The following is a 25,308-nucleotide window of genomic DNA, read 5'->3' as shown; positions in this document are numbered from 1 at the left end:
CAAATAAAAACTGACACATGCTTTATTATCATCTTCCCTTTGTATATGTTCCCTTTTCACACTATTCCCTCACTTTCCTCCCATCTTCTATACGCCCTTTTCATTCACTGCCTCCTCTTATTGCACCCATATCTTCTCCCTCCTCCTTTGCTGTGCAGCCAGCATTGATCTTTAAAAAGTCAGGGGAAAAATGAGCACCGATCGGAAGTTGGAATCCTTAAAAACACCCATCATACATTCATCCTCCGTCAAAGTCACCCATTCACTATATTCCCCCTCACATCTGTCTCCTCCGGTCTACTCCCCACACACTTAGTCTGCTCTCAATCCCTTCCTTCCACCCATTTTTATTTCCCTTCCCGGGCTGCAACTAACGACAGTTCTCATAATCTGACGATTATTCTCTCAATTGATCGAGCAATGCTGAAAAAATGTGTCCACAAAAAAAATTATTCAGTTTTAATTTCTTTTTTATCTGGAGTAAAGAAGCCAGAAAATAATAATAAATAATAAAAATTTAAGAAGCTGAAAAATCTGAAAACTGACTTACAAAAAACAAACTGATTAATCGATTATAATATTGAATTTAGTAACCTTTAATCAACCACTTCACAGTTTCTACTGTATCTCTCATCCCCATTCATTCCTCTATTACTACACTTGTCTCCCATCTGTGTGTATATGCGAGCATGTGAGTGTGTGAAAACACTAACCTGCCCTTGTGGCACGCGGAGCAGAGCCAGGCTTTGTCCCTCTTGTTGTAGACGCAGCAGCTCTTGCAGACGTTGTACTGACAGTCCGGGCACTGACGCTTGGGGTTGAGCAGAAAGGTGAAGGGCGCGCAGCAGCGGATACAGCAGTGCTCGTTGAAACGGTGCTGCTTGGAGAGGATGGAGCATCTGCTGCCCTCCTCCGCCAGCTCCTGCTTCAGCTCACTGAAAGAGAGAAGGGGAGAGAGAGAGAGTGAGAGAGAGAGAGAGAGAGAAGACAGGGGAAGGAGGGGGAGGCAGAGCGGAATGCTGGTGAGCGCTTGGTCGAGAGGTAGAAATGTGAAAAAAACGGCAGAGAACATTGATGTGGTATAATTGAAGAGGCTGTAGTAAATAAAAATTAAAATGAGGAGGTAATAAAACAAGAAAGGAGGCGGGCAGACGGGGACGGGGTCATGGGTTTTGGTGAAAACCCCATCCCCACTCCACACTTCTCTCCCCCTCTCTGTCTCTCTATATCTCCCTTACACTAATTCTGTGGAATTAATGTGATAGCTGGCATTTCAATTTAGGAGGACCTGTCATGCCGTGTTTGCCCACATCAGTCACAACACAGCTGAGGAAGAGGACGGCGGGGAACGCGTTCATTCTTCGTTACGAGGAAGAGTATAATGGCTGAAAATTGACACAAGTAAGGGTAAAGTTAAAGGTCAACGCAGTGTGTTTGGGCTCCGGTCCAAAAAAGACAGTTTTAAAGCTCCAACGGTGAGGGAGCAGGAGGACAGAGCAGAACAATGTGAATATGCAGAAAAGAGGGGAAAATATTGTAAGCTCTGTTTGCTTTCTGTTTCTGCTTTGATCAGCCACGTTGAGCTTCAGCAGCCTGCAGGGTAAACTGTCTGTATGGAAAGTGAAAATATAGACAGAAGTAAAAGTGGAACGCGTCTGCTTTCATGTGTTCACAAAGAGAAAGCTCATAATATACAGTAGACGAGCCAACGCTTGCAAGTAATGGGAAAAAAAAAATACTCTCAACCCCTTTCTCAAGTCTAATCTTCGCTCGCTGGACTGTGAACAAAATAAAGCGAGTTTATTGTCCGTTTAAAAGACAGACAACAGAACGTTTGCTCTTAATCTGTGTTTTCACCAATAAAGCAGCGTCGCTATCTGTAGCATTTATTGACATAAATTATGTATGGGGGTTTTATCTGTTGGATTTGTGCTGACCGGGCCTAAAACCATGTCATGTTTTGCACTGATACTCTGTTTATTATGTTTAAAGTAAGGTAAAATGAAGAGAGGAAAACCCTTTAAAACACATCTATTCATGTTTGTAGTTGTGGTTATGGACGTGAACGGAGGCTGAGGCGCGCTGATTGAACCCTTTGCTGCTGTGGAAGTGAGGTGTGAGAGTGAGTTTGGCTCAAATGGGCAGTGTGTAAATAATTTAGGATTCTCATTTGTACGCTACACACACAGCCAGAGTGCAGCCTAAAGGAACACACACATTAGATGCCACTTATGGCAAACGCAGATGACCTTATAGCTAAAACAAGTCTATAGGGTGTGTGTCGTATATTCCTACGTTCAACAAAGTGAAAGGTACCTCAATACTACGTGCTGAACGATGTATATTGTAAATGCTCCGTGTGTAATAATATGTGTACATGTGCTGTTGTGGAGCTGAGGGTGAGGAGGGCATCGCAATCTCCCACTTCCCCCAAAGTTATTAACGTTGCTCCTCAAGCAGATCCACTGCTGCTTCACTGATTGCTTTTCATATGCATCATTAGATGCAGCATATTATCAAGATGAACCAACCATTTCATATTCAGTGTCACGTGAGTGTGTGTGTGTGCAGCACAAGCTCGGGGTTGAAGGGCAGAAGTATGCATATTCACAAATATATGGCAGCCTGATCAAAAGTGCATTCATTTGCATGCAAGGCTATTCTGTAGCTGCTGGGAAATAGTGGCCTTCAATCAAATGTATTTAAATAAAAGAACCTCTCTTTTTATTCAAGCTGAAGCATCCGTTTCCAAAAAGAGATCTAAAAACAAATGTATGCAAACTATATTCAGTAGATCTGTAACTCAAAGAAAGTCTTGCCTGGAAAGCGTTTCCTTCAGTCATGATCAGGATCCACCTTTCCCCCCCTCTCTGTCTCTGTGATTCTGTTTTAATGAACAGCCCAGTTCGGCAATGGCTCACTCCAGCCATTTAATTAAACACACAAGTTATATCCACAGACAACGGTGGCGCTCGTCATGCCCGACGTCCCCTCTAATTAACTCACATCTCCGTTATTGATGGAGAGAATGTCTGCACATACACCTGCGGCGTCCTCAGGGGCAATTAGCCCACACATAATAACACGACTTGCTCTTGAGTGGTTATGGGGTTTTTCCCATTACATGAATGTGTAGAGTTAACAAGCCATAGTTAAAATAACTATACATGATTTTCAAAACTTTACTGCATATCTTCATATTTCATATTGCATTTTTTATATACTATATACATTACTGCTTTTATCCGTATATGTGTCTAATTTTAATGCTTATTTTAAATTTAATTATAGTATCTTATTGCAGATGTATTTTCTAACTTCTGACCCATTTGCTGCCAGGAAGTGTGAATTTCCCCAGTGTGGAATCAGTCTAATCTAATCATATTCAATCATAACTAATCAAAGTATTTGCAGTGTGTTACTTTATGCTACATTAAGATCAGATACTAAAAGGAGGATGGACGGTCAAATATTTCTACAAAAAGTGCATAAAAACGTTACCTGAAACAACTACAGTGTAGAAAATACCTCAGCTGCTGCTGCTGAGACGATCAAAGGCTTCACGAATGACTATGAAATTAAATGATTGAATAATTATACAGCGGGGGAGCAGCAGCAGCAGCAGTCTCGCTCACACACCTTGTTATTGATAGAACCCTGCAAAGCGTTGCTGCTGTGGACATCTTGGTTATCAGGTTATTGTATAATGAATGTGAGCAACTTAATATTCATGTTCTCACTTTCAAGTCACGACACAACAAGATTAGTCTCCAAATTGAATAACAGTAAATTCCCGTGAACTGAAATTGAGTAGTTCGATGATGATGATGATGTCATTGGTAAATCATTTAATAATTCTGTTGCTTAAACTTCAGAAATGATCGACACCAGTGGATTCAAATGACTCATCATGCTAAATTTCCACTGACTAATTGATTAATTGGTATAATTCCAACTATCAAATCAATACTTCTGCTACATGGAACATCAGCAAGCACAATACTATCCATCCATCCATCTTCTACAGCTTTATCCTCCACATGAGGGTCACAGGGGGGGTGCTGTGTCAATCTCAGCTGACATAGGGCAATAGGTGAGGTACACCCTGGACAGTTCCACCAGTCCATCACAGGGAAACACAGAGACAAACAACCATTCACTCTCACACCTATGGTCAAATTTAGACTGAATGTCCTATTTACTTCATCCCCAAATCTGCAGCTTTTTGGACTGTGGGAGGAAACCGGAGAACCAGGAGAAACCCCACGCACACACGGGGAGAACATGCAAACTCCATGCAGAAAACGCACTTGTTCCGACTGGGTCCCAAACCTGGGTCTTCTTGCAGCAAAGGCAAGAGTGCAAGCCACTACACCAACCGTGTGCAAGTACAAGTCAAATATCGTCTGTTCAGAATTCCTATATAATACAGTTTAAACAGCAAAGGCAGATGAAAAAATTGGGCCAAATCTTTATTTTCACCTGTGATCAAAGCCAGTTTTCTCTCTCCTGTGTCGCCCCTAATGTCAGGTTGACTTCAAAATAAAGGCTATTAAAGAGGGGCCACATATTTACTGGATAAAAAGCCTCGATGCTAAATGTATCATGTTTATCAGACCATTGATTACTCGAGTCTGGCATTTAACGCCAGAGTGATCTATTGGCACAGCTCTGGATAAATTAAACGCCCGTGCACTCAAAGGACTTTGTGTACTGTATAGTGAAAGTTTACAAGAAACCAAACTCTTCAATTAAAATCTATTGATTATGCAAATGACTCACTGCAGTGTATGAACGCAGGGTTTAAGAGGGGCGAAAAAGCGCAGTCATCAAAAAACACTTTATTCTGCAATTTAACAACAGGACAACGGAACAATATCTGGATTTAATGACATGGAATGTATTTCCGAAAAGCCTGTCAAATAAATATCGTTCATGCTGGAGATCTATTAACCCCCCCCCCCCCCCCCCCCCTTACCACAATTCTCCTGCTGCTGACGCAGACTGAGTCCTGTTTCTGAGTGAAGGAGAATTATATTACAGCCAGATTTGTAATCAAGACAATCTTGTTTTGAGGTCCAGTTGCAGCGTGGCTTCACAAGAATGAAGTGCAGTTTTATTCTCAAAATTGATGTATTACTCAGCAATTGCTCAGTGTATTACGCCGTGTTTCCTCAAATTCCTCATGTTGACCAAAACCTGGTCTTAATGAGGCAGGACCTTATTTGTGAAGAACTGGGGGTTAGATTAGATATTAACTGGTGATGGTGAAAGTTAGGGATAAGATGTCAGGAGAAACGCAAACCTGTGTGTGAGTGTCGAGTGTTTCTGTGGTCGTATTTATTTATCTGGGTCGATGTGCATTTTCAAGCGTACAGTAGCTAAATGCACTTAGGTAATTGTGAATTGATTGTGGGCTTTCCAAGTGCTTAAGGTACTTATATTTGAATGTGTTAAGATCTTGCCTTCCCACATCTGTGTAGATAAAAGAGTGTGTGTATCTCAGTGTGTGTGTGTGTAAGTAAAATCTGCTGTTATTCAATCTGAATTAATATATTAACACGGCATGTTTGGTGTGTGTTCATTCATATAATCTCTGTTTGAATTGAAATGTATTTAGTGGGAAAGAAAAAAGAAATAAGATTATGAAATGATGGCTTTTCTGAAGCACAAATTTTGCATTTGAGCCCCAGCTGGGTGCAGACAAAATTCCACAGTCATCCGGCTTAAACGCCAACATCCAACAGAGAGCGGAGACACCGACTGGAGAGAGCCTCAACCCTCTTTCTCCTCTGCAATGCAGTGGCAGCCTGGGAACTGGGTCATAAATTTCAAGGTAAAGTGTTACTGATGCTCAGATAACTAAGATGTTGATTGAGTCACATGTGTATGGAGGCTGAAGAGTTGAGATGACATTCCCCTCATTAGCCTAAAATACTGCTAAAGATAATCAATGAATATTAAAAGTGATAAACGGAGAAAGACTCCTTGCTGTCGCAGGAGTTTGCAGTGTGGCCTCACAGCGAGATTGTTCTGGGTTTGTGTTCCAAGTTCAGGAGGGAGCTTTTCTGTGATATTTACCCCACGCCAGCATGCAGGTAAAGGTTAGTGGAGACTCTGAGAGGGTGTTAAGGAATGAACAATCCCTCCCACTCCCTAGACTTTGGTCAGAAAATCATAGCAAGTGTCTTCTGTGATGACAGATGAGAGGGTTGGCAAATTTCCCTGACCGGTACTCCATCTGAAGACCGCTCAAGAAGATGAATGATTTAAAAGGAGATGCATAATCATCAAAGCATGTCAACTGTGGTTTACATCCGGAGGATCCCTCCACTCTCCACACTGCAGGTTATTTACTTCATCATCTGGTTCACTTTGATTTAATAATGACCCGACCGAAAGAGCAGGGTCGGCCGGATTTGAGGATTATTGACACCTAATGTCAAATAACCGCGTACACGTTCATCAGCGAACACACAAAACAACGTCTGCAATTAAACCCATGAAAGCTCAAAATTGGTAGGCAGTAAAGAGAGCGAGATTCCCTTGAGCAATCAATAAATTCATTACAGTTAGCCCGCGGTTTTTACGCTTTGGTGTATTACGTGAACATTTGCTCATTAGAAGAAAGCTCAGAATGCAACGGAGGCTGATGGAAATTACTTTAGTTTTTAAGATGTTGAAAATAATTTATGTCAAATCAAAATCGTGTGTCAAATGTCAGCTATTTCTAGAAGAAAGATAGCAAAGGTGTCATGTGATAGTACAGTTTTTGGTATCAGCACAACTATAACAGTTATACATCCAATAGGTATTGACAATTTAATAGTCTGCACAGACCTGATCAACTGACATCAATATTGTGACTATGAACAATGGGTTCATCAGTCCAGTAGTTTTGGGCTGTGGAAACTTTATATTTCTATATTTCACAGGTATAAAAACAGTGCAAACCTCTTTGTATTTTGAAGAGGTCTATCCAATTTATACACCATACATTATCAATCATGTTCATTTTTCAGCGGAGGCCTTGGTGTGATTTATTCATGGGCTCCAAGAATAAAAAGAAAAACAGTCTTGCTGTCTTTTCTCGTGCCAATATGTCTTTTTTTCCCTTTCTATTCTTTCAACTTCTTGCCTCTCATTCTGAGGACAGTGTTCGTGAGACGCAGAAGATGGTGGACGTGAGTCTGCCATCAGTGAAGCTCTGCCTCCTTTCTCAGTATACCCACTAAAACTAGTAGGTATACCCGGGATATGTGAACGCGGGTGAACCTGTGGTGGTTCCACTGTGTCAAAAGCCAGGTTTTTCTGTTTTTGACCAGTGGAAATGTGGCTAGCACTGTTGCCTCACAGTAAAACCCAATTTATACTCCTGCGTAAAGTGCTCTACGTAGGTTGCGCAGAGCCCTCTGCGTCGACGGAGAGCCTGTCGGAGAGCCTTTGCGTCACTCCGTTAAGGGACAACGGAGACGGCAAGGGCTGCGATTGGTCCTCAGGACAGGCCGAGCTAACGCTGCTCTGCGCCGGCTACAGTGCGCACCAAGCGTCCACAGAGGCGGAGCTGATCACCGCCGACAACGTCGCTGCCAAACTATAAATACCTCATATCTTAATACACACAGCACATGTTTAGACTCTAAATGGCTAATTTCTCACCTCAGATTATCTTAAAACTGCGTTCCGGGACACAGAAAAGTGAGAAACGGCCACTGTTTCAATGTTATTCAGCTGCAACGACAACAACAGTCTTTCTCTATTGGACGGATTACTCACTGTAGCCAAAAGCACAACAACCTTGAGTAGCGATCCCTACTGATCGGGCAGAAAATTGCAGTGCGTATCCGTCACCACGACGGAGAAGTTTGAAGGCTCGAGGGGTCAAGTATAATGTGGCCTTAAGAAGAATGATGCTTAGCGTCCTGATCCGGGCCTTTCTGTGTGGAGTTGTGCTCCTGTGCTCTCGCTGTGTGTCCAAAAACATGCAGAAGTTAATTGGACACTCTAAATTACCCATAGGTGTGAGTGAATGGTTGTTCGTCTCTATATGTTAGCCCTGCGTTGGACTGGCAACCTATCCAGGGTGTACCTAGCCTTCCGGCTCATGTCAGTTGGGATTGTCACCAGCAGATCCCGCGACCATCATGTGGGAGGATAAAGTGCTAGAAAGATGGATGGATGATCTTATATGTGCGAGTCTGTGTGCATGTGGAGTTTTTGCCGCAGGGACTCGTTCTTGCAGCATCACCGAGCACACATAAAGACCCGCTCCGTCTCTTCACACACATGCATCACATGAATTTTCCAACCCATTGAGCTAAGAGGCATGTTCGTAAACACACATAGTCTACATAACGCAGGCTGGCAACCATGAGTGGATGACCGCAGACATGCACACACATAAAGACACATGGGTGCTCTGGACTATTCCGTGATAGAAGGTGAACTCCCTATGGGAAAACTTGGGCTCAGTCTATTCTGAGGAATGCCAGAGGAAAGGCAACAGAAGAGGGGGATTATCACGTCACTTAATGTTGATGTAAAGTAACTGGTAACAATATCCTTGCACAGGTGATGCATTATACTTTGAAAAAGTCACTCACGCTTGAAACTCAAGAGGTAACGGTGTTTATGCGGCATGCATTTACTACGAGTGTTCATATTTATATGACCATCATGACTCTTTTAATGCCAAAGTCAAAGCGATTATTAAAGGATGTTTGAATCAATTACAAACAGCTTACAGGAAGTTTAACAGGCAGGCCAGTGGTTTAAGATAATGCCTCACTCATTCTTTCAACCTCTGTCTTCTACCCTTCTGTGGTTTTAAAAATGTAACACCCTCAGTCCGAGGCTGTCAGTGCACACTTCTGTGTCTTATACACTCTCCAACTGTATCTTCCCCCACTGAGCTCTAAACACAGCGCCTTAAGCTTCTTTATTCTTCCTTTTACCCATCTCCTCTCCTCTGTGTGAACTGAGCTGAAACAAAGCCACAGGGCGATGGGGCGAAATTATTTTGGCTGGCGACGTTTATCCAACAGGGCAATAATGAACTCTCACTTCGGGAATCCGTCCAAGTCAAATGTGTGCTCTACACTGATAGCATTTCCACTCAGAATGCTCAGCTTGCATTGCAACTCTGTGTGGGGAAAATGCAGGAGAAGACAGAGCTGTATATTGTTCCCCCTCCAAAAAGTGATTTTTGACAAACCAGCTGAAAAAAGACATTTCTATTTAATTTGATCATCTTTTCTCCAAGGTGCAGCAATGCACTGGATTAAAGAGAGGAGACAACGGGACTTTAGCGTTGATATGACAAAGTTCGGTGTTAAGAAGCCTGAAATGGAGCCAGATGCATTAACCCACACTTCTGAAGTAGAAGAAGTTAAGGTCAAATAAGTAAATAAAGGCTGCCTTCAGGATATTTATTGACAATTTGCTTATCAATTTGGGGTTACACCATGACTCTGTTGTTCTTTCATTTGGCTAAAAGACAAAAATAAACAACCATTCATGCTCCCATCTCACATTTGTGAGTAATTTAGAGTAGTGTTATCACTCTTATCCAAAATTGAGAGAACTGGGAGGCTGAGCAGCACATCAGACTATCTGAAGTAATAATTGCATGGTCCAGCAGAGGACGCTGTGAGCACAACTTTGGCCTTATGTTGTTTTGCTTGAAAACACAAGTAAGCTAAACCTTGAAGTGTATTTTTTATATGTATCAAATTAAAATGCTGCTGCACACTGCACGATGCACAGAACTCATGGATCGAAAACTGGGTCAAAGCTAACTTTTCCTCCTTGACCGCACATTTCCGGCTGTCACAGATAATCGGCTATAACCCAAACATCGGGTGAATAATCTCTACTCACATAGGAATATTGAATCCAATGTACCATGAATCCAGCTTTGAAATTGTCGGCCACACCAAAGGATGTTAAGTGAGGGAGGAGAAGCGAGAGAGAGAAAAGGGGTAGGTTGGCAGCACACATTCAATACCAGTGAGGGGGGAATGAAATGTTTGTACTGAATAGGGGAGAGTCAGTCTTTTGTTATGCTGCAATATGGGAACAATAACAGGCAACAATATGCTGCAAATTGTCTAGACAGCAGAGTCAGGCAGCAGTTACAGTAATACATTCTCTGGATCCACATGCCCGTGTTTTTATGTGTTGCAGCTTCAGTCACTACAACTCAAGGCCATTTCTAATGAATTTCCATATTTTTGGTTTGTTTTCGTACACACAAACGAGCATTTTTGGAAGTCAAACAAAAAAATGTGTTTCTCAAAAACATAATCCACATATGTGCAATGTGCTGATTTATGCATGGTCTAAGTCTGCCGGGTTTGAAAGGATGTGCTGCTCTGTATTAAGATGAGACCTGGGACATCCGCCAGGGAACAAGTGGCTATTTCTGTGGGAACAAAGACACAAGGCTACGGAAGAAGAAGAATGCTCAAATTCCCCCGCGATGGAAAGAGAGCTGCTTGCAGGGGGAAAATAAAGAGGAATGAATAAGGGGGGAAAAAGACAGACAGGGAGAAATAATTAGGGTCAAACTAAGTAGAAGAGAGGAGGGAGTTATTTTTGGCGATGCAAGTTCAATTACAGGGGAACTGGGTTTGGGTTCTGGCTCTGATTTAATGGAGGCTCCAGGCACTGACCAGGACTCCTCAATCCCATTAGACACTGATGGAGCCCCACATCTTCCCTGCTATATATACACACACACACATATATATATATATATATATATATATATATATATATATATATATATATATATATATATATATATATATATATATATATATATATATATATATATATATATATATATATATATATATATATATATATGTATGAGAGAGAAGTGCATCACATCTGACAGATTTGTTACATCATAACTCACACACTGTTTTGTGCACACAAACACACACATATCAAATTAATCCTTTACACATGGCTTCAACAGCATGTGGGAGGACACGGTGAGTCCACATACTAAGATACAGTGACAGAATCTCTCTCTCTCTCTCTCTCTCTCTCTCTCTCTCTCTCTCACACACACAGGTTTTGTGCAGCTATTCTTGTTAAGACACTGCATTGATTTCCATCCATCATTTGGGCAGCCTAACGACAACCTTATCGCTAACCATTAACAATAACCAGTTAGGGCCTTTTCTTAGCCAATAATGTATGGAACCACACGTTTACCACAACAGAGTAACATAAGAGTATTTAAAATTAACATTTTCACTGTGAATAAACTGGCTGCACCATTGTTTTCAGTGGAGCCAGTATTGTAATCGGTCTCTGATGACATAGCATGGTCATTATTTATGAAACTTTTAATTCATACTTTCATCAGCATCTTTAACCTAACCCAATCCATATCTTAATCTTTAACTAGAGCCTCGGGTTCTGCCTCATTAGGACCTAGCTTTGTTTAACCATGAACACGACTGGGCCTGGAAAAATCAAGTGTTTATAGCCCGAAAGTTCCTGAAGAAGCACGCACACACACACACACACACACACACACACACACACACACACACACACACACACACACACACACACACACACACACACACACACACACACACACACACACACACACACACACACACACACACACACACACACACACACACACACACCCCTGCGGAGTGACTGATGGCTGTGTGACATCCACCCCTGTGAGTCATTTTCAGGGCCCGGGAAAGCAGCTATTTGTCAGAGGTGATTTAGGTAAAGACACGGTAGAATATAGTACCGGCTGAGGAAATCAAGTTATTGATCGTGGCCTGAAAAAGGCAGGTATTTGTTACAGAATTGCATTTTTGATTTGACCATCAGTTACTCCCTCAATTAAACCAGCAAAGGTATATTTGCATATGAGGGTGCAATTAAAGCAATGCAGTCGGAAGATAAAGATGAAGAGGAAAAACAACAACAACAACAAAAAAGGAGAGCCACTGATCATCCATGAAGCCCTGTTTGCCAACAGATCAGTGCTGATACAAAACTAACACATCTAATGCACTTCCTGCAGACATGCATAGTGGCTTTATGGTAATACAGTGCAAGGTGCAGGTGGGCAAATCGATAGTGTCAATATAACTGACGCACTCATACTGTGCATTCCAAGCACTGTGAACTTGATTTAGCACATTTCCACCTGCAAGATACTAAGAAACCAAAAAAAAACAATACCTTTATTCACACGTTATATTTATCCAGCATGTGGAAAAAACGGTGCTTGAATTTGTTTCATACTCTGTACTATCATCGCACACTTTTTATTTATTTTTATTTTTATTTTTTTTAAATGCAGCGTTTTAAGACGAAGCAGAAAGCAGAAGACTGAATATGTTTGATTGGATTGACAAATAAAATGAGTCTGGACTCAAAATGCACCCATTTTGCATTCGAATGCAATGGATTTAACCTTGTGCCAAAGCTTTCTTATAATGGTTGCTGAACTCTCTTATGTTCAAGTACCCTTTTAAAACCCACACTAAAATACAATTACCTCAGCCTACACACACACAAACAGTACTCTATTTATGCTACCTGGGCAGCTTTACACCAGAGGGGGCCCCCGGCCACACTGTGGTCGTGTCCTTTCAAGCAACTCACTTTCATTTCCAGAGATTGTTTTTTTTTTTCATCTTAGATGGACATGGCAGAGAGAGGCCTGTGTGTAATCTTGCACTTACACCAAAATGGACAATGAGGCCACCAATTCGATGCATGTGCTCTCGCGCACACAAAACACAGTCGCACAGTAAAGCCTCTGGGAGTTAGAGGGGAAAAATAGAAACAAAGAGTGTAAAAAAGCTTTATAAATGCACATAGTTTGTCCTTGTTTTCTTTTGTCACCTTGATTTTCTTGTAACAGCTGGGATAGAGGGCAAAATAGATACTGAAAGGGTGTGGGGAGGAGATTTATTACAGTTTGTCAGGTGTGGCTGAAGCAGAGGTTGATTGAATGGTACCTGCTGGGATATTCCTGCAATATGAAAGCAGCACTTCTAAGTGTTTTCTCCAGCAGTGGCTGCATTTTAACTCACTGCACTATGCTTTCCTCAGAGGCATGGAACTTGATACTCTGATATGCACACATCATGTGATGTGATGCATGCATCCTATAGCCTGCGCATCACATACAGTACTTAAACCACTTTCCATACTCTACTGCGACCACAAGCCACATAGAATAACAATGACATTGCATTCAGCTGGAGGGAAAATTACTCATCCATTACAGGATGGTCAGGACAGTCAGACAGCCATTTTTCATGGGATTAGGCTACAGAGGAGGTCTCTTTGCATAAAGCACACGCGCCTGTCAAATTAAAATGCACGTCATCAATAATGTGCAGGGAAAGCAGAGAAGGCAGGACTTATAGTTTTATATCAATGAACTATATCTACTTTATACAACTTATATCTACCATTTCATATTCATCTGTAAAAGTATCGTAACCAATATTTATATCTTCCCAACTCCTTTCACATGAACATTAGTGATTTTTCAAGCGGCTAAAAACATGACATCATTTCCACTGTCAGTGGTTTTTCTGCTCTGTGGAGTTTTTTCACCCAAGCATAAATCTTAATACATTTTTCATGCAGGGTGCAGAGCACAAAAGAAACCGGAGAAAGAAAAAAACAACACCACCACCATAGAGCTTGCTGTCAGTGATATGGAGGTTACACTGCATTGCACCGTAAATGTGTATAGTTTTTTTTAAAGTGTATGTAAAAGTTAACAATAAAGAAAAACTTGTGTAATGTCTGAAACATCTCATTTGGACTTTTTTTTTCTTGTTAAAGGTGCATTATGTAATAAATCTAAAGCAACTGGCCATAAAATCCTCCTAATATGTTACAGAGACTCTGGAATAATGTTCATATAACAAACCAAACTCCCCAACAACAACAGTACAGCCAAAATATTAGCATGAAAAAAAAATACTTTGCAGAGTGCAAATCATGTTTACATTTTGAAATCATGTTTTGGCATGTGGCGCCACCTACCGCCGTCTACCAATCATTGCAGTCAGTAGCGTCTCAGCTGCCAAGCAACCACGGGGGTTGCCAGTTACAAAATGAACCCTAAAAGACCACAGTATTTTGAATTTGAGTGTAGTAACCGTTTTTGGCCACATTCTTACATATGGTGCCTTTAAGTATTTGTCATCATGCTCACCTGCCTGTCAGTTTGTTTCAAATTAGTACAGCAGAGCCAATGTCATTGTTCCAGTGACTACAGTCATGTTTACAGCTACATCAATCAAATGTGACTGAACCATGTTGACCAATAAGAGCAGGTTGGGTTTTTCATGCGTTAGCTGCAGTGCCTCACACTGTAAATTAACTTTAAATGGAGAAATATGAATAGTTTGAGTTAGGTCGGTGAATTGATTGTGGTCAGTCTTGGCCTTGACTGTCGGGCTCTTGACTGAAACCCTGGCGCTCACGATATCCCTGGACAGTCATCAATTCATTTACTCGATTTAATAACAAACTCCAGTGGCAGCATTGACCTGATGTCCTGACTCTCCACATCCATTTCTTTTCAACGGTCACCTGACATTGACCCATATAAGACGCACTGTAGCTTACGGCTCCTCATGTGTTTTGGTCAAGAGAGCAGTGTGTACAATGTTAGCAGTCACATAACTCACACACACATTCTCTCAAGACCGGTGGTAGCAGCCAAGGCTCTGATGGATGTTATGGTTGAATAATGTACAGCAAGATGTCAAAAACCTTAAAAAGATCCTTCTGCATCAGCTGAGAAAGTAATAAAAGCTGTAAATATACTGCAGTCAAATTCCAACACTTGTAATTATACGCATAATGTATTTTAATTGGTGCAATTACATGCATTGAAAGTTAAAATTCAGCTCCATTCGTTATCAAGTAACAATTCCGGTTGATACAATAATGGAAGCCATTACTGTATCTAACTCTTGGGTTTTATAACATTTTGGGCCATTTAAAGCGACGTATTTCAAATGTGCTGACAGTTAGTATGAGTGTAGCACTACCTCTTCCCAGAATAATATTGTTGTCATTTCTCTCTCTCTTACACACTTTAACGCTCCATTCATGCTTATACAGCACATCACTCCAACACACTGAGATGCAACCCTCTCTGATCAGAGACTTGGCAGGCTGTGCACTCTAGTCTACATGTGAGGACAAGACTTTGTGTTTACTTCACCATCAGCGAGTGACAACCTTCAAGCTTGCAGCTTCCAACTGAACAGACAGCAGCCATTTATCTTCCCATCTAATTGATGTTGTTGTTTTCTTCACACATGCATACATTTTCTTCTTATATACATATAGTATTTAAAATATTACTGTAACTAATATTGTCACTACATGTGCATTAGATCAAAAAGTATGAATATGTATGTTAAATATAAAATATATGAATATGAAAGTAAAACATATGAATGTGTGAGTTAAAAATATACAATTATGAGAGTAACACATCTATGTTTGTGAAAGGAGAATGTACGTATGTGAGAGTGAAAATATACGTGAGAGTGAAAATATATGTCCTTGAAAGTAGAATGTATGTATGTGAGAGTGAAAGTATATGTATGTGAGAGTGACAATATATGTGAGAGTGAACATATATGTCTGCGAAAAGATAGTGTATGTATGTGGGAGTGAAAATATATGTATGTGAAAGGAGAATGTACGTATGTGAGAGTGAAAGTATATGTGGGAGTGAAAATATATGTATGTGAAAGGAGAATGTACGTATGTGAGAGTGAAAATATGTGAGAGTGAAAATATGTCTGCGAAAGGAGAATGTACGTATGTGAGAGTAAAAGTATATGTATGTGAGAGTGACAATATGTGTGAGTGTGAAAATATATGGGAAAAGATAATGTATGTATGTGGGAGTGAAAATATATGTATGTGAAAGAATGTACATATGTGAGAGTGAAAATATATGTCTGCGAAAGGAGAATGTATGTATGTGAGAGTGAAAATATATGTGAGGGTGACAATATGTCTGCGAAAAGATATTGTATGTATGTGAGAGTGAAAATATATGTATGTGAAAGGAGAATGTACATACGTGAGAGTGAAAATATATGTCTGCAAAAGGAGAATGTATGTATGTGAGAGTGCCAGAATGAATAATGTCTTATACGGCGCCTCATAAGAAAGTACTTGTGATTCGCAAAAGGAGAATGTATGTATGTGAGAGTGCCAGAATGAATAATGTCTTATACGGCGCCTCATAAGAAAGTAGTTGTGATTCACAAAGTTAAATGTCAGCCAACAACAGCAACGAGAGAGAGACAGAATGAATACCACACCCACAAGAAGTTGTTGGTCGTTTCAAACTGAGTATTGATCCTTGCTTGTAATAATTCAGCTGTGACCTTCCAAAGTGATAAGAGCCTTTTTTTCATTTCTTGTGATCCAGTCTGAGAGGGGGACACAGCTTACAAAGACACCGAAACAGTGATAACTGACAGTAGAGGCCTATTTGTTTACTAGCTGCATTTAATGAGTCTAACTTCATTAAAAATGTAACCTCAGTTTAAAAAAAAAATGTTGACAGTTCCACTGCCACACAATTAAAGTCAGTCCCAGCCAGCACCCATTATATCGGGGGAATGCAGAGCTAATGCAGCTTTAAAAACAAAAGTAGGCTCCTCACCATTTATTTGAAAAAGTTGTGACCTGTTCACAGTGATCCCAATTAGTTTTTTTCTTTTAAAGCTGCAAGACGCTATTGTAGATATTGAGCTTCTTTCCCTCGCAATCAGCACACACGACATGTTCCCTTGAGTATGATGTAGATTAACCTGGCTGGCATAGGCACACACTGAGTGAGTTATTAGCCCCTGCTAAGCTTAAGTTCAAAACGATGTAAGGATCAGCCTCTGATTTATCTCAAAAAATAACTACTACTTTGCTATAAAATCAATGTGTTTTCTCAACATCCTTCCTTTAAAACGTCATCCTCATGAAAGTTAATGGATAAAGGAAAAAGACCTAGGCTAGATTTTAGGAACTAGGATTATTACCTTTCCTGTCCAAAGGTTGATAAGAAAAATCCACCGTGATATCAGTTTATAAAGCCACAGCTGAAAATGTGCTGAAGAAACTGAAATGTGTGCATTTTTACAACGCCAGAGCTGGAGTAAATAGCTGCTCTTCATGGTACAAGGAATAAACCCAGACATTTGGAAATATGACTACAATATTTACTGTGTTACTGACGAGAATTAGAACAGACGGTATAAAGCTCCTTACAAACACAGAGTGAAGTGCAGATATTTCCTGAAATTGTTGGAACGGCTGTATATGAGAGCGCAAATGTCACCGCAGACCTGTTCCTGAACTTTTCCTATAAACCACCTTGTCAAATTGAGTCAAATTGAGCCCATATGTGAATAATATGGTGGGAAAAGACAGACAGGAGTTTGACAGGAAACTCTGGCTGCAAGCAGGTTATCCCACCCTCATGCATGGCAGTTGTGGAGCGACCACAATGGTCAGACTATAGCTAATGTAGACCACACCCTGAAATCGATATGTAAATGTAACTATGTTTGTTACTAAAGGTGTACTTCCTGTTGCCAGTAAGTGCCGCATCTGTCTGGATGTGCAGGTCATCATCCTGGACCAATTGGCCCTAAAATGATGATACAAAGGACAGGGATGAGGTAGAAGCAAGCATACGTTTGGCTGCTGCTGTAACCCAGATCAAGGAAGGGCGTAAGTGCCTGACAGTTCAAGGGTGAATTCCAATTCCTTGCTTAACTCTCAATCTTAACCCTCAATCTCAAAAATGCGCGCTCCCGCTAGTGCAAGTGCTGTCCCGATTCTCAGAAAAATTAAGTTGAGGGGAAAGTTTAGGGGCTGTATCGCCCTCAATATTGAGATTTTCCGAGACCACCCTCGGGAGCAAGGGCTACCCAGAATGCATTGCGTGTTTTCACATAAGAAAGATGGCGTGGAAAGCAACGAAGCGAGTGCGATAAAAATTAAGTATTTTCTTTGTTAATAGAGATATAACAATTATGAAAACCATTGTATTATCTTAGTTTAGGCCCATATTATGGATTGCTGACGTCATTGTTGCGTAACATTTATTTTGATTTTTGCGATCTTTTGTCAATAGCCGGCCGGTGTGGACAAGCGATCGTTTGCTATGGTTTACTTTTCAATAAGCCGTGGTGTGTGGTAACTGTCAGCTGAATATGTCTGTGGTTGTGGTATTTGTATGAGTATCATCTTATAACTAACTGACAACCTAATAACTTGACTGACAAACGGATCGTCATAAATAATCGTGACATAAATGTGTTCTTCTTCTTCTTTTTTGGAGTTGACAGACTGGACGCAGCTTTCACGTTATTCTGCCCCCCACAGTCTGAAGGCATATCTGCATTTAAGGGGTGTCCCATTTCTAAGTGACAAAATAACCCTCAACACTTGGTTTTGAGGGCCAGTTAAGATTAAGGGTTGAGCTTGAGGGTTAAGATTGAGGGTTAAGATAGGAATTGGAATTGGCCCCAAGTTTCTACTTCTTCCAACCAAGTTCCTGCAGGCTGTACACTGAGAGGTGCTGCCCTTCACACCGATCACACTTCTCCTTCAAATCATTTCCGACAGGCTGCACATCGCCGCCTTCCACAGCTCGACGTTCTCTATCACAGCTCGAAACATCTTTATCACAGTTCCTGTCATTTCCTCTGTCTCATCCTCTCCTCGTCATTCTTTATCGCAGTCCAAAGCTCCATAACTAATTCCAAAGTTCTCCATCGCAACTCTCTCCTCTCCTTAAGCCTCGATATCACAGCCTGAAGCTCTCCTTCATTCTTATCCTCATTCCTTAATCCCTCTGGATTATTCCTCTCTTCCTCTTCGCTCTCAAAGCTCCAGCGTCATTCCTTCTTCTTCTTCTTCTTCCAATATGTTCCGGCAGACTGTCCACTAAGAGGTGCAATGCTGCCCTCCACAGTTTGAAGTTCCCCTTCACATTTTCTGAAGTCCACAATCACAGTTTGAAGACCACATTTCCAAAAGATTTAAGAAGTTCACGGCACCTAAGTCCTATTAAGGACGTTAAGTCTGAATAGAGTCAATTCCCACTCGTGCTGTTCGCCCCCTGGCTTCTATTTTGCATCTATTGTCTAGCAGTATGAAAGAAAGGAAATAAATATTCCAGCTGCAAAGGTAATTATGTAAGCTGACCAAGTGACTGATCGCTTACATTGTTGCACTACTGTGAACATGTTGTCTGGGGGCGGAATGACAGATGATGTGAGGACAACAACGCCGCCTTCCTGAGCCACAAACACACTGCAACACACAGAGGATGAAGGGACAATCTCCGGTAGACAGGGGAGAGACAGTTGGATATGGCGAGATAAAAGAAAGTAGACAAGCTGAAAGAGTGACTGATGGAGAGGTGAGACAGAGGGGGAGAAACACTGGATTTCCGGATGAAAGCGGGTCGAGAACTGAGACGAAATTGGATTATCATTTGGAAAGACTGTGCACAAAACGCGTGGATGAGTCATAGTTGGATGCATGCTGCTATATTCAGTGGAGTGAAGCACAGTAACGTGTTTGCACTGGGTTCAATTCAGGATTAAAGGAGACTGCCACAAAGGCAGTGTGTACATTTAATATTTTTAATGTATATCCTATCCTCCCCCAGTGCAAAAACATGTGCATCTGTGTTACATGTAGTTGGGATCACATGCAGAGATGGAGCATCAGCGCACCGCAGGCTTAATACTGAACAAATTGTTATCTCGACATTAATCCCCTAGATGGGTTTAGCTGCTGTGTAATGATACCTTTCTGGGTATGAGCATAATATCATGTCATTTCGGGCTGACGAGTCAACAGAGATTTTAGTTTCAACAGGTCATGTGAAAAATGCCACATATATCCAATACCGGAAGGATAATAACAAAATGTGGAAGTGCAAAAAAACCCCAAAAAAACAGTTCATTGTGTCACTGTCGTTATAAGCTTATACGTGTCGACCATGCTGATGAATCTTTATCCTAAATCTACTGAAAATCTTATTCGTGGGTACAACTGTCGTTATGGCAACAGGATATGACTGACAAGATGGAGGTGAAGGGAGGGTAATTAAGGAGGGTGCTCTTAAAACACACACACACACACAGAGAATTGGCTATTCTTATTAGGACACTGCATTGGCAGCACTAAACAAAGACTTATCCTTAACCATAACCAGTTTATGCTTAACCCTCATCTTAACCTCACCCCAATTCAAATCTTAGCCATGAAATTCTGAAAATCTGCCTGATTAAAACCAGGTTTTCGGTCTCTATTAGGACTACACACACACACACACACACACACACACACTTATTCTTTAAGCCTGAAACTCCACACAGTGGTGGGCTGTTATTACCCCATGAATCACTGCTGCTGTAGCTACACTTGTGTCCCACACAGTTCAATTCAGACAGAGCTACAAGCCGTATCCCCCACAGCCCTCTACGCCAAACTGCTACATCTAAATTTATTCCGTCTTCTTACTGAGCCAACGAGGAAAACTATATCACTGTAGTTCAATGTTTTAGGATATGTACTTATTCACTTTTATGATGAGAATTTTAATAAAGGATCAATGCCATCATCCCTTTACATCCCTTTACGACCACATCCCCATAGACGAAAAGAGGGAGAAAACTTTAGCCTGGCTTTGGTTTAGTGCATCACAGGCCTGACTGAAGTAGTGCTTTTGCCCATTTTTCCAGATATCAATATCTGGCAGATATTTACAATTTACAGCATGTTAAACATGGTGTATTAACATTTTAAAATGAAGATAAACATACATTTTTTTGACACATAACTAATGTTAAGAAAACACATCAATGCAGAAACTCTACTACCTTTGAACCACTTAGATTCAGCTACCGTCCCTTTAAGGTCGACTGTACCTCTCTAGCCATGAAATATGCAGATGCTGTGCAGTGGGATGTCATTATGTCTGTCAACTGGGTAAAAAAAAGAGTAATGCAGTAAATAGCTGCTTTAAACAAACAAGAAGTTACTCTACAGCAGCAATTCTACATTTTTTCTCAGACATGGCTCCCCTAAAGGATAAAACAATATTCAGGGGATCCATTTCATGTATTTGCCGATAAATGGTTTGATTAGAAAGTAACCTATGAGCTATCTCAGATTACATAATGAACTTTTATTTATTTATCATATGGAGTAATTCGACCCTGCTCCAAAGCACAATTAAACATTTTCCCTCAATTTGAGCCTCTAAGCTCAGCTGTCCTGCAGCAAACTGCTCTGTATTTACGCTTTACAGACGGGAGTCTTTACCACTTTTGTTTTATTTGGCAACACGGAACCATATTTCCATGATTTCCGTGATATTATTATTATTACTTTTAATATTTACATGTAAATATAAATTTAGAAACATTCAAATGCGGTGAGAAAGTATCAATAATACTGTACTGCAGCTTACAATAGCCCCAGGTTGTCATAAAGGTTATGACACATATCATAATGTAGGTCACTGTGAGGCTCACAGGAACTCACGGTTAACTCAATTTGTGTCCCTGCAGCTACGGGCAGGTACAATACAATAAAGGATTGACACTGAGTCCAAACTGAAGTCATTAAATATGACTGTAATGTAGGGAAATGATTTAAGAGGACAAAACAGACTCCAACAGGTGTAATGAGAGACAAAGAGAGGGAGAGAGTGGACACATGTCCATGAGTTTTAGTTATTATGGAAGACATCTCTTCATTTCCAGTAAATGCCAGATCAAGCTCAACACTCAGTCAGCTTCACGTCCTCAGCTGCACAATTTTTTTTTTTTTTTTTAATCACGTTTCAGTTATCAGCGTTTGTTACTTCTTCCGTAAAATGTTTTCCGTAAATCACCGCACGCCGTGTTTCTCATTACAAGGAGCTCATAAATATATCCAAGTCAAACTGCACGGGGATGGCGGAGTGAGAATAATAATTGCTGCCTCAACACCAACTGAAGCAATACGGATAATAAAGTGTCTCAAATACAAAGTGGGGGTCATAAATTAGTGTAGCCCAGTTATCTGAGCCTCTCTGCAGCAAGATTTCTCACCGTTGGAGGACTTATACACGCATCACTTTGCTCTGTGTTACCTTGGGAACTGGCACAGTAGAATTACAACTTCATTCATCGGTTACGTGAAGAGTAACCACAAACAAGATCCATGAATCAATTAAATTAAATATTCTGTACAGACATTGAAAAACACATTATACATTATGTTGTCTTAACATGATTCAATCAAAGTTCATATCAATGTCATCATGTCTCGTTATATTTGATTTACTATGCACCACTTATTAAAGCGGTTCTCCAAAGAAGAACATTTTGTTGTCATCGTTTTTTCCGTAAAATCTCAATGCAAAGTAAAAAGGTAAAAGGAATAAAACTCACAAGTGCAAGAAATGTTTAGAGAATCATCCTGGCTTTCTTCGACAATAATCTAAGGGGACAAATTGCATTTGCAGACATACAGAGTTAATCCAAAAGTGTAATCTATGCTTCCATGATAAAAAACAACAACAACAACATAAAAATCAGGTTAAAAGCATATGAAGACGGAGCGAGAATTGATTCAGAACATCCCTGGCCCCGCCGATATTGACTTTTAAACGGCTTAAAAAACACAAACAAATAACTTTCCTTAGAGGCAAATTAAAAATCAATGTCAACATATACTCTTTACTTACTTTGAAGCAGTGAGGGGGGAAAAAAAGCTATCCATAACTTGCTATTGTCTTCTGAAATAGTTGTACAGGACAATAGCAATCGCATTTATCTGGACTTGTGCTGGTGGGCGCACGGTAGCTGTTTGGGCTCAGAACAGCTGCCTGCTGTTGCAGCCAAAATAAAACTGATGAGAGCAGCAGTCTGGTTCATTTTTAGTTTTTATAGCACGATGAAGCCAAAACAATGAGCTGAAAGGGACCGTAACACTGCAGAGGGTGACATAAGTCCAGTCAGGTGACAGATTTCTGTCAAGTTGTCATGACGAGTGACTATAATGATGTAAACTGACATTACGTCATAATTGAACTCTATGTGAATCACTTATTTTGCTTATTTTTGTTTATTTATCATAAGGTTTGCTGCTCTTATCATTAAATGTCCACACAGACTGAAGACAGCATCAATCTGTGCATAAAAAAAACACGACATGGTTCTTAAATGCACCAGGACGACGGTGCATTGTAAACGGAACACCAATCCTCATGCATACAATAAAAGCACAAACTATTCACACAATTAGGAGGGGAATTAAATATTTAAACTAAGGAACGGTTGATTTACTGCCCTCTTGTAATATGCGTCAGTGCAGCTGTTTAGTATCAGGGTAAAGGTTCTTGTTTTCAAAGTTGCATATTTCTTCAAGCATGGACAGAAAAGCAAAGCGTAGAATTAAATGTCAGTAGTTATTAATGTGAACATTATGAAGGCTTTTTAATAGCAAACGAGTCGGTATTATTATCCACAGAGACTATCAAGGCATGTTACTCACTAGTGCGTGTACAGCCTGTGGCTACAAACAAACATGTGAACTTTTCATATTTATTTTGACGGAAAAACCGGCGAGAGCTTTTTAGCAGCGTGAAAAGAAACTGTTTGTCATTGTATACAATTGAGATGAATCACTTCCCCCGTAAAGGCAAACCTGGAATCAGAGGGCAGATCATACACACTCTAAGAAATAAAAGTGCTAAGTAGAACCATAAGGTTCTTTGGCTTGTCCTCATAGGAGAACACTTTTTGGCTCCAGGTAGAACCTTTTTACCTGGTTCCACCAAGAACCCTTTTAAAACCCTTTACTGAAGAAAGGTTTTTCAAGGGTTCCCTGGATAAAAATGGTTCTTACTGGAACCATTAGTGTTACCAAGAACCCTTGAAAAACCCATTCAGAAGCAAATGGTTCCAGGTAGAACCTCAGCCCTTGTAGAAGGACACTTTTGGAACCCTTATTTCTAAGAGTGTATAGCTAAGCAGTGAGAGAACTTGGCTTGGGACTTGACGGGCTGCCAGTTCGAGTCCCTGTCAGGTCGGGGCATCCCTGAGCAATAGGGATGCTAAAAGGTCCCCAATCCCCACAGCTCATTGTTAATTAGACACTTTAAAACAGACCAAAGTGTACTGCTCACAAATAAATCAAATGTGGCAACCCCTAGGGAGGAGCACAAAGACGAAAGGTTTCTTCCCTCAGTCCAAAAACGTCGTTGTGTCGTCTCTATGTGGCCCTGTGATGGACTGGTGACCTGATCATGGTGTACCCGACCTTTCACCTTATGTCAGCTGGGATCGGCGCCCACTGGGCCCTCATGTGGAGGATAAAGTAGTAAGAAGATGGATGAATGAATGAACAAAAGTACAGATTTGACTGTGCAGAACAAATCTGTCTGACAGCATAAGGAATCCAGTCAACCAAACTGCCTGCCTATGCCTCTGAACGGAACAGGTTAAAACAAAATACCAGTGTGATTTATATGGAGGAAGTGCTGCTGCATTGCAGTACAGTGACCCAGACCTCACATGTCACATCTCCGCTAACCGAAATGCAGCCAATTTAACTCTGCACATCCACAGAGCACGCTTCTAAATCAGTGTTTAATCACTGGTATGACAAGCTCAGCTAATTATTGCTCGCCTCCTCCTCCTCCTCCTCCACCACCACCGCTCCTCCTCACCCACATCCTTCCTCTTTCTGCAGCGTGCCGTCTTCCCCAATGCTCAGGCAAGGACTGGCCCTATTTTCAGCGACACCGTCGTCTGGAGCTATGTTACAGTGTCTTTTTTCAGACTGCTAATTATTACGATCACAAAGATATGAATCACTGCCTACAGTGTGTGTGTGTTAGAGCAAAACAAACAGCCTGTCTGTGCCGCCTTAGCTTTACGGAAAGTGGAAACATGGTCAAGCTTTTACACAGGACTGAATGCAGCATTAGTATTCTGAGAGCATTTCCAATCTTTCCAATACCAAACTGAAACTCTCCACAGATTTACAAATCCGTCTGTCTTACGGCAGGAAAAGCACACAAGCTTAGACTCGACATGAGCACAAGACAAACCTTAACCAAGAAATGGGAATGTATGTGTATCCGGAAATTAAAGTACTGAGGCGTCATCCGTCTTTGCAAAGACAATATCCACCACAACAACAACACACATGAGTGTGCCAGAGCATAAAAAAGGATGTTTT

The 25,308-nt window shown here is 40.9% G+C and overlaps 1 protein-coding gene across 1 annotated transcript in view; it reads right to left on the bottom strand.

Annotated features, from left to right (window-relative positions):
* The window catches only part of myripb (myosin VIIA and Rab interacting protein b), a gene marked incomplete at both ends in the record, with an annotated part of 98,698 nt that overhangs the window by 52,320 nt on the left and 21,070 nt on the right, over positions 1-25,308 (bottom strand). The window contains one exon of the mRNA XM_083901546.1: positions 714-935. Within this exon, the coding sequence (XP_083757672.1) occupies positions 714-935 (222 nt within the window). The remainder of the gene's footprint in view (positions 1-713; positions 936-25,308) is intronic.

This window comes from Microchirus variegatus, assembly GCF_963457635.1.
Source record: "Microchirus variegatus genome assembly, chromosome: 15".
NCBI classification, from domain to species: domain Eukaryota; kingdom Metazoa; phylum Chordata; class Actinopteri; order Pleuronectiformes; family Soleidae; genus Microchirus; species Microchirus variegatus.
The sequence above is the reverse complement of the archived record's forward strand: the minus strand, read 5'-3'. Positions and strand labels throughout refer to the sequence as shown.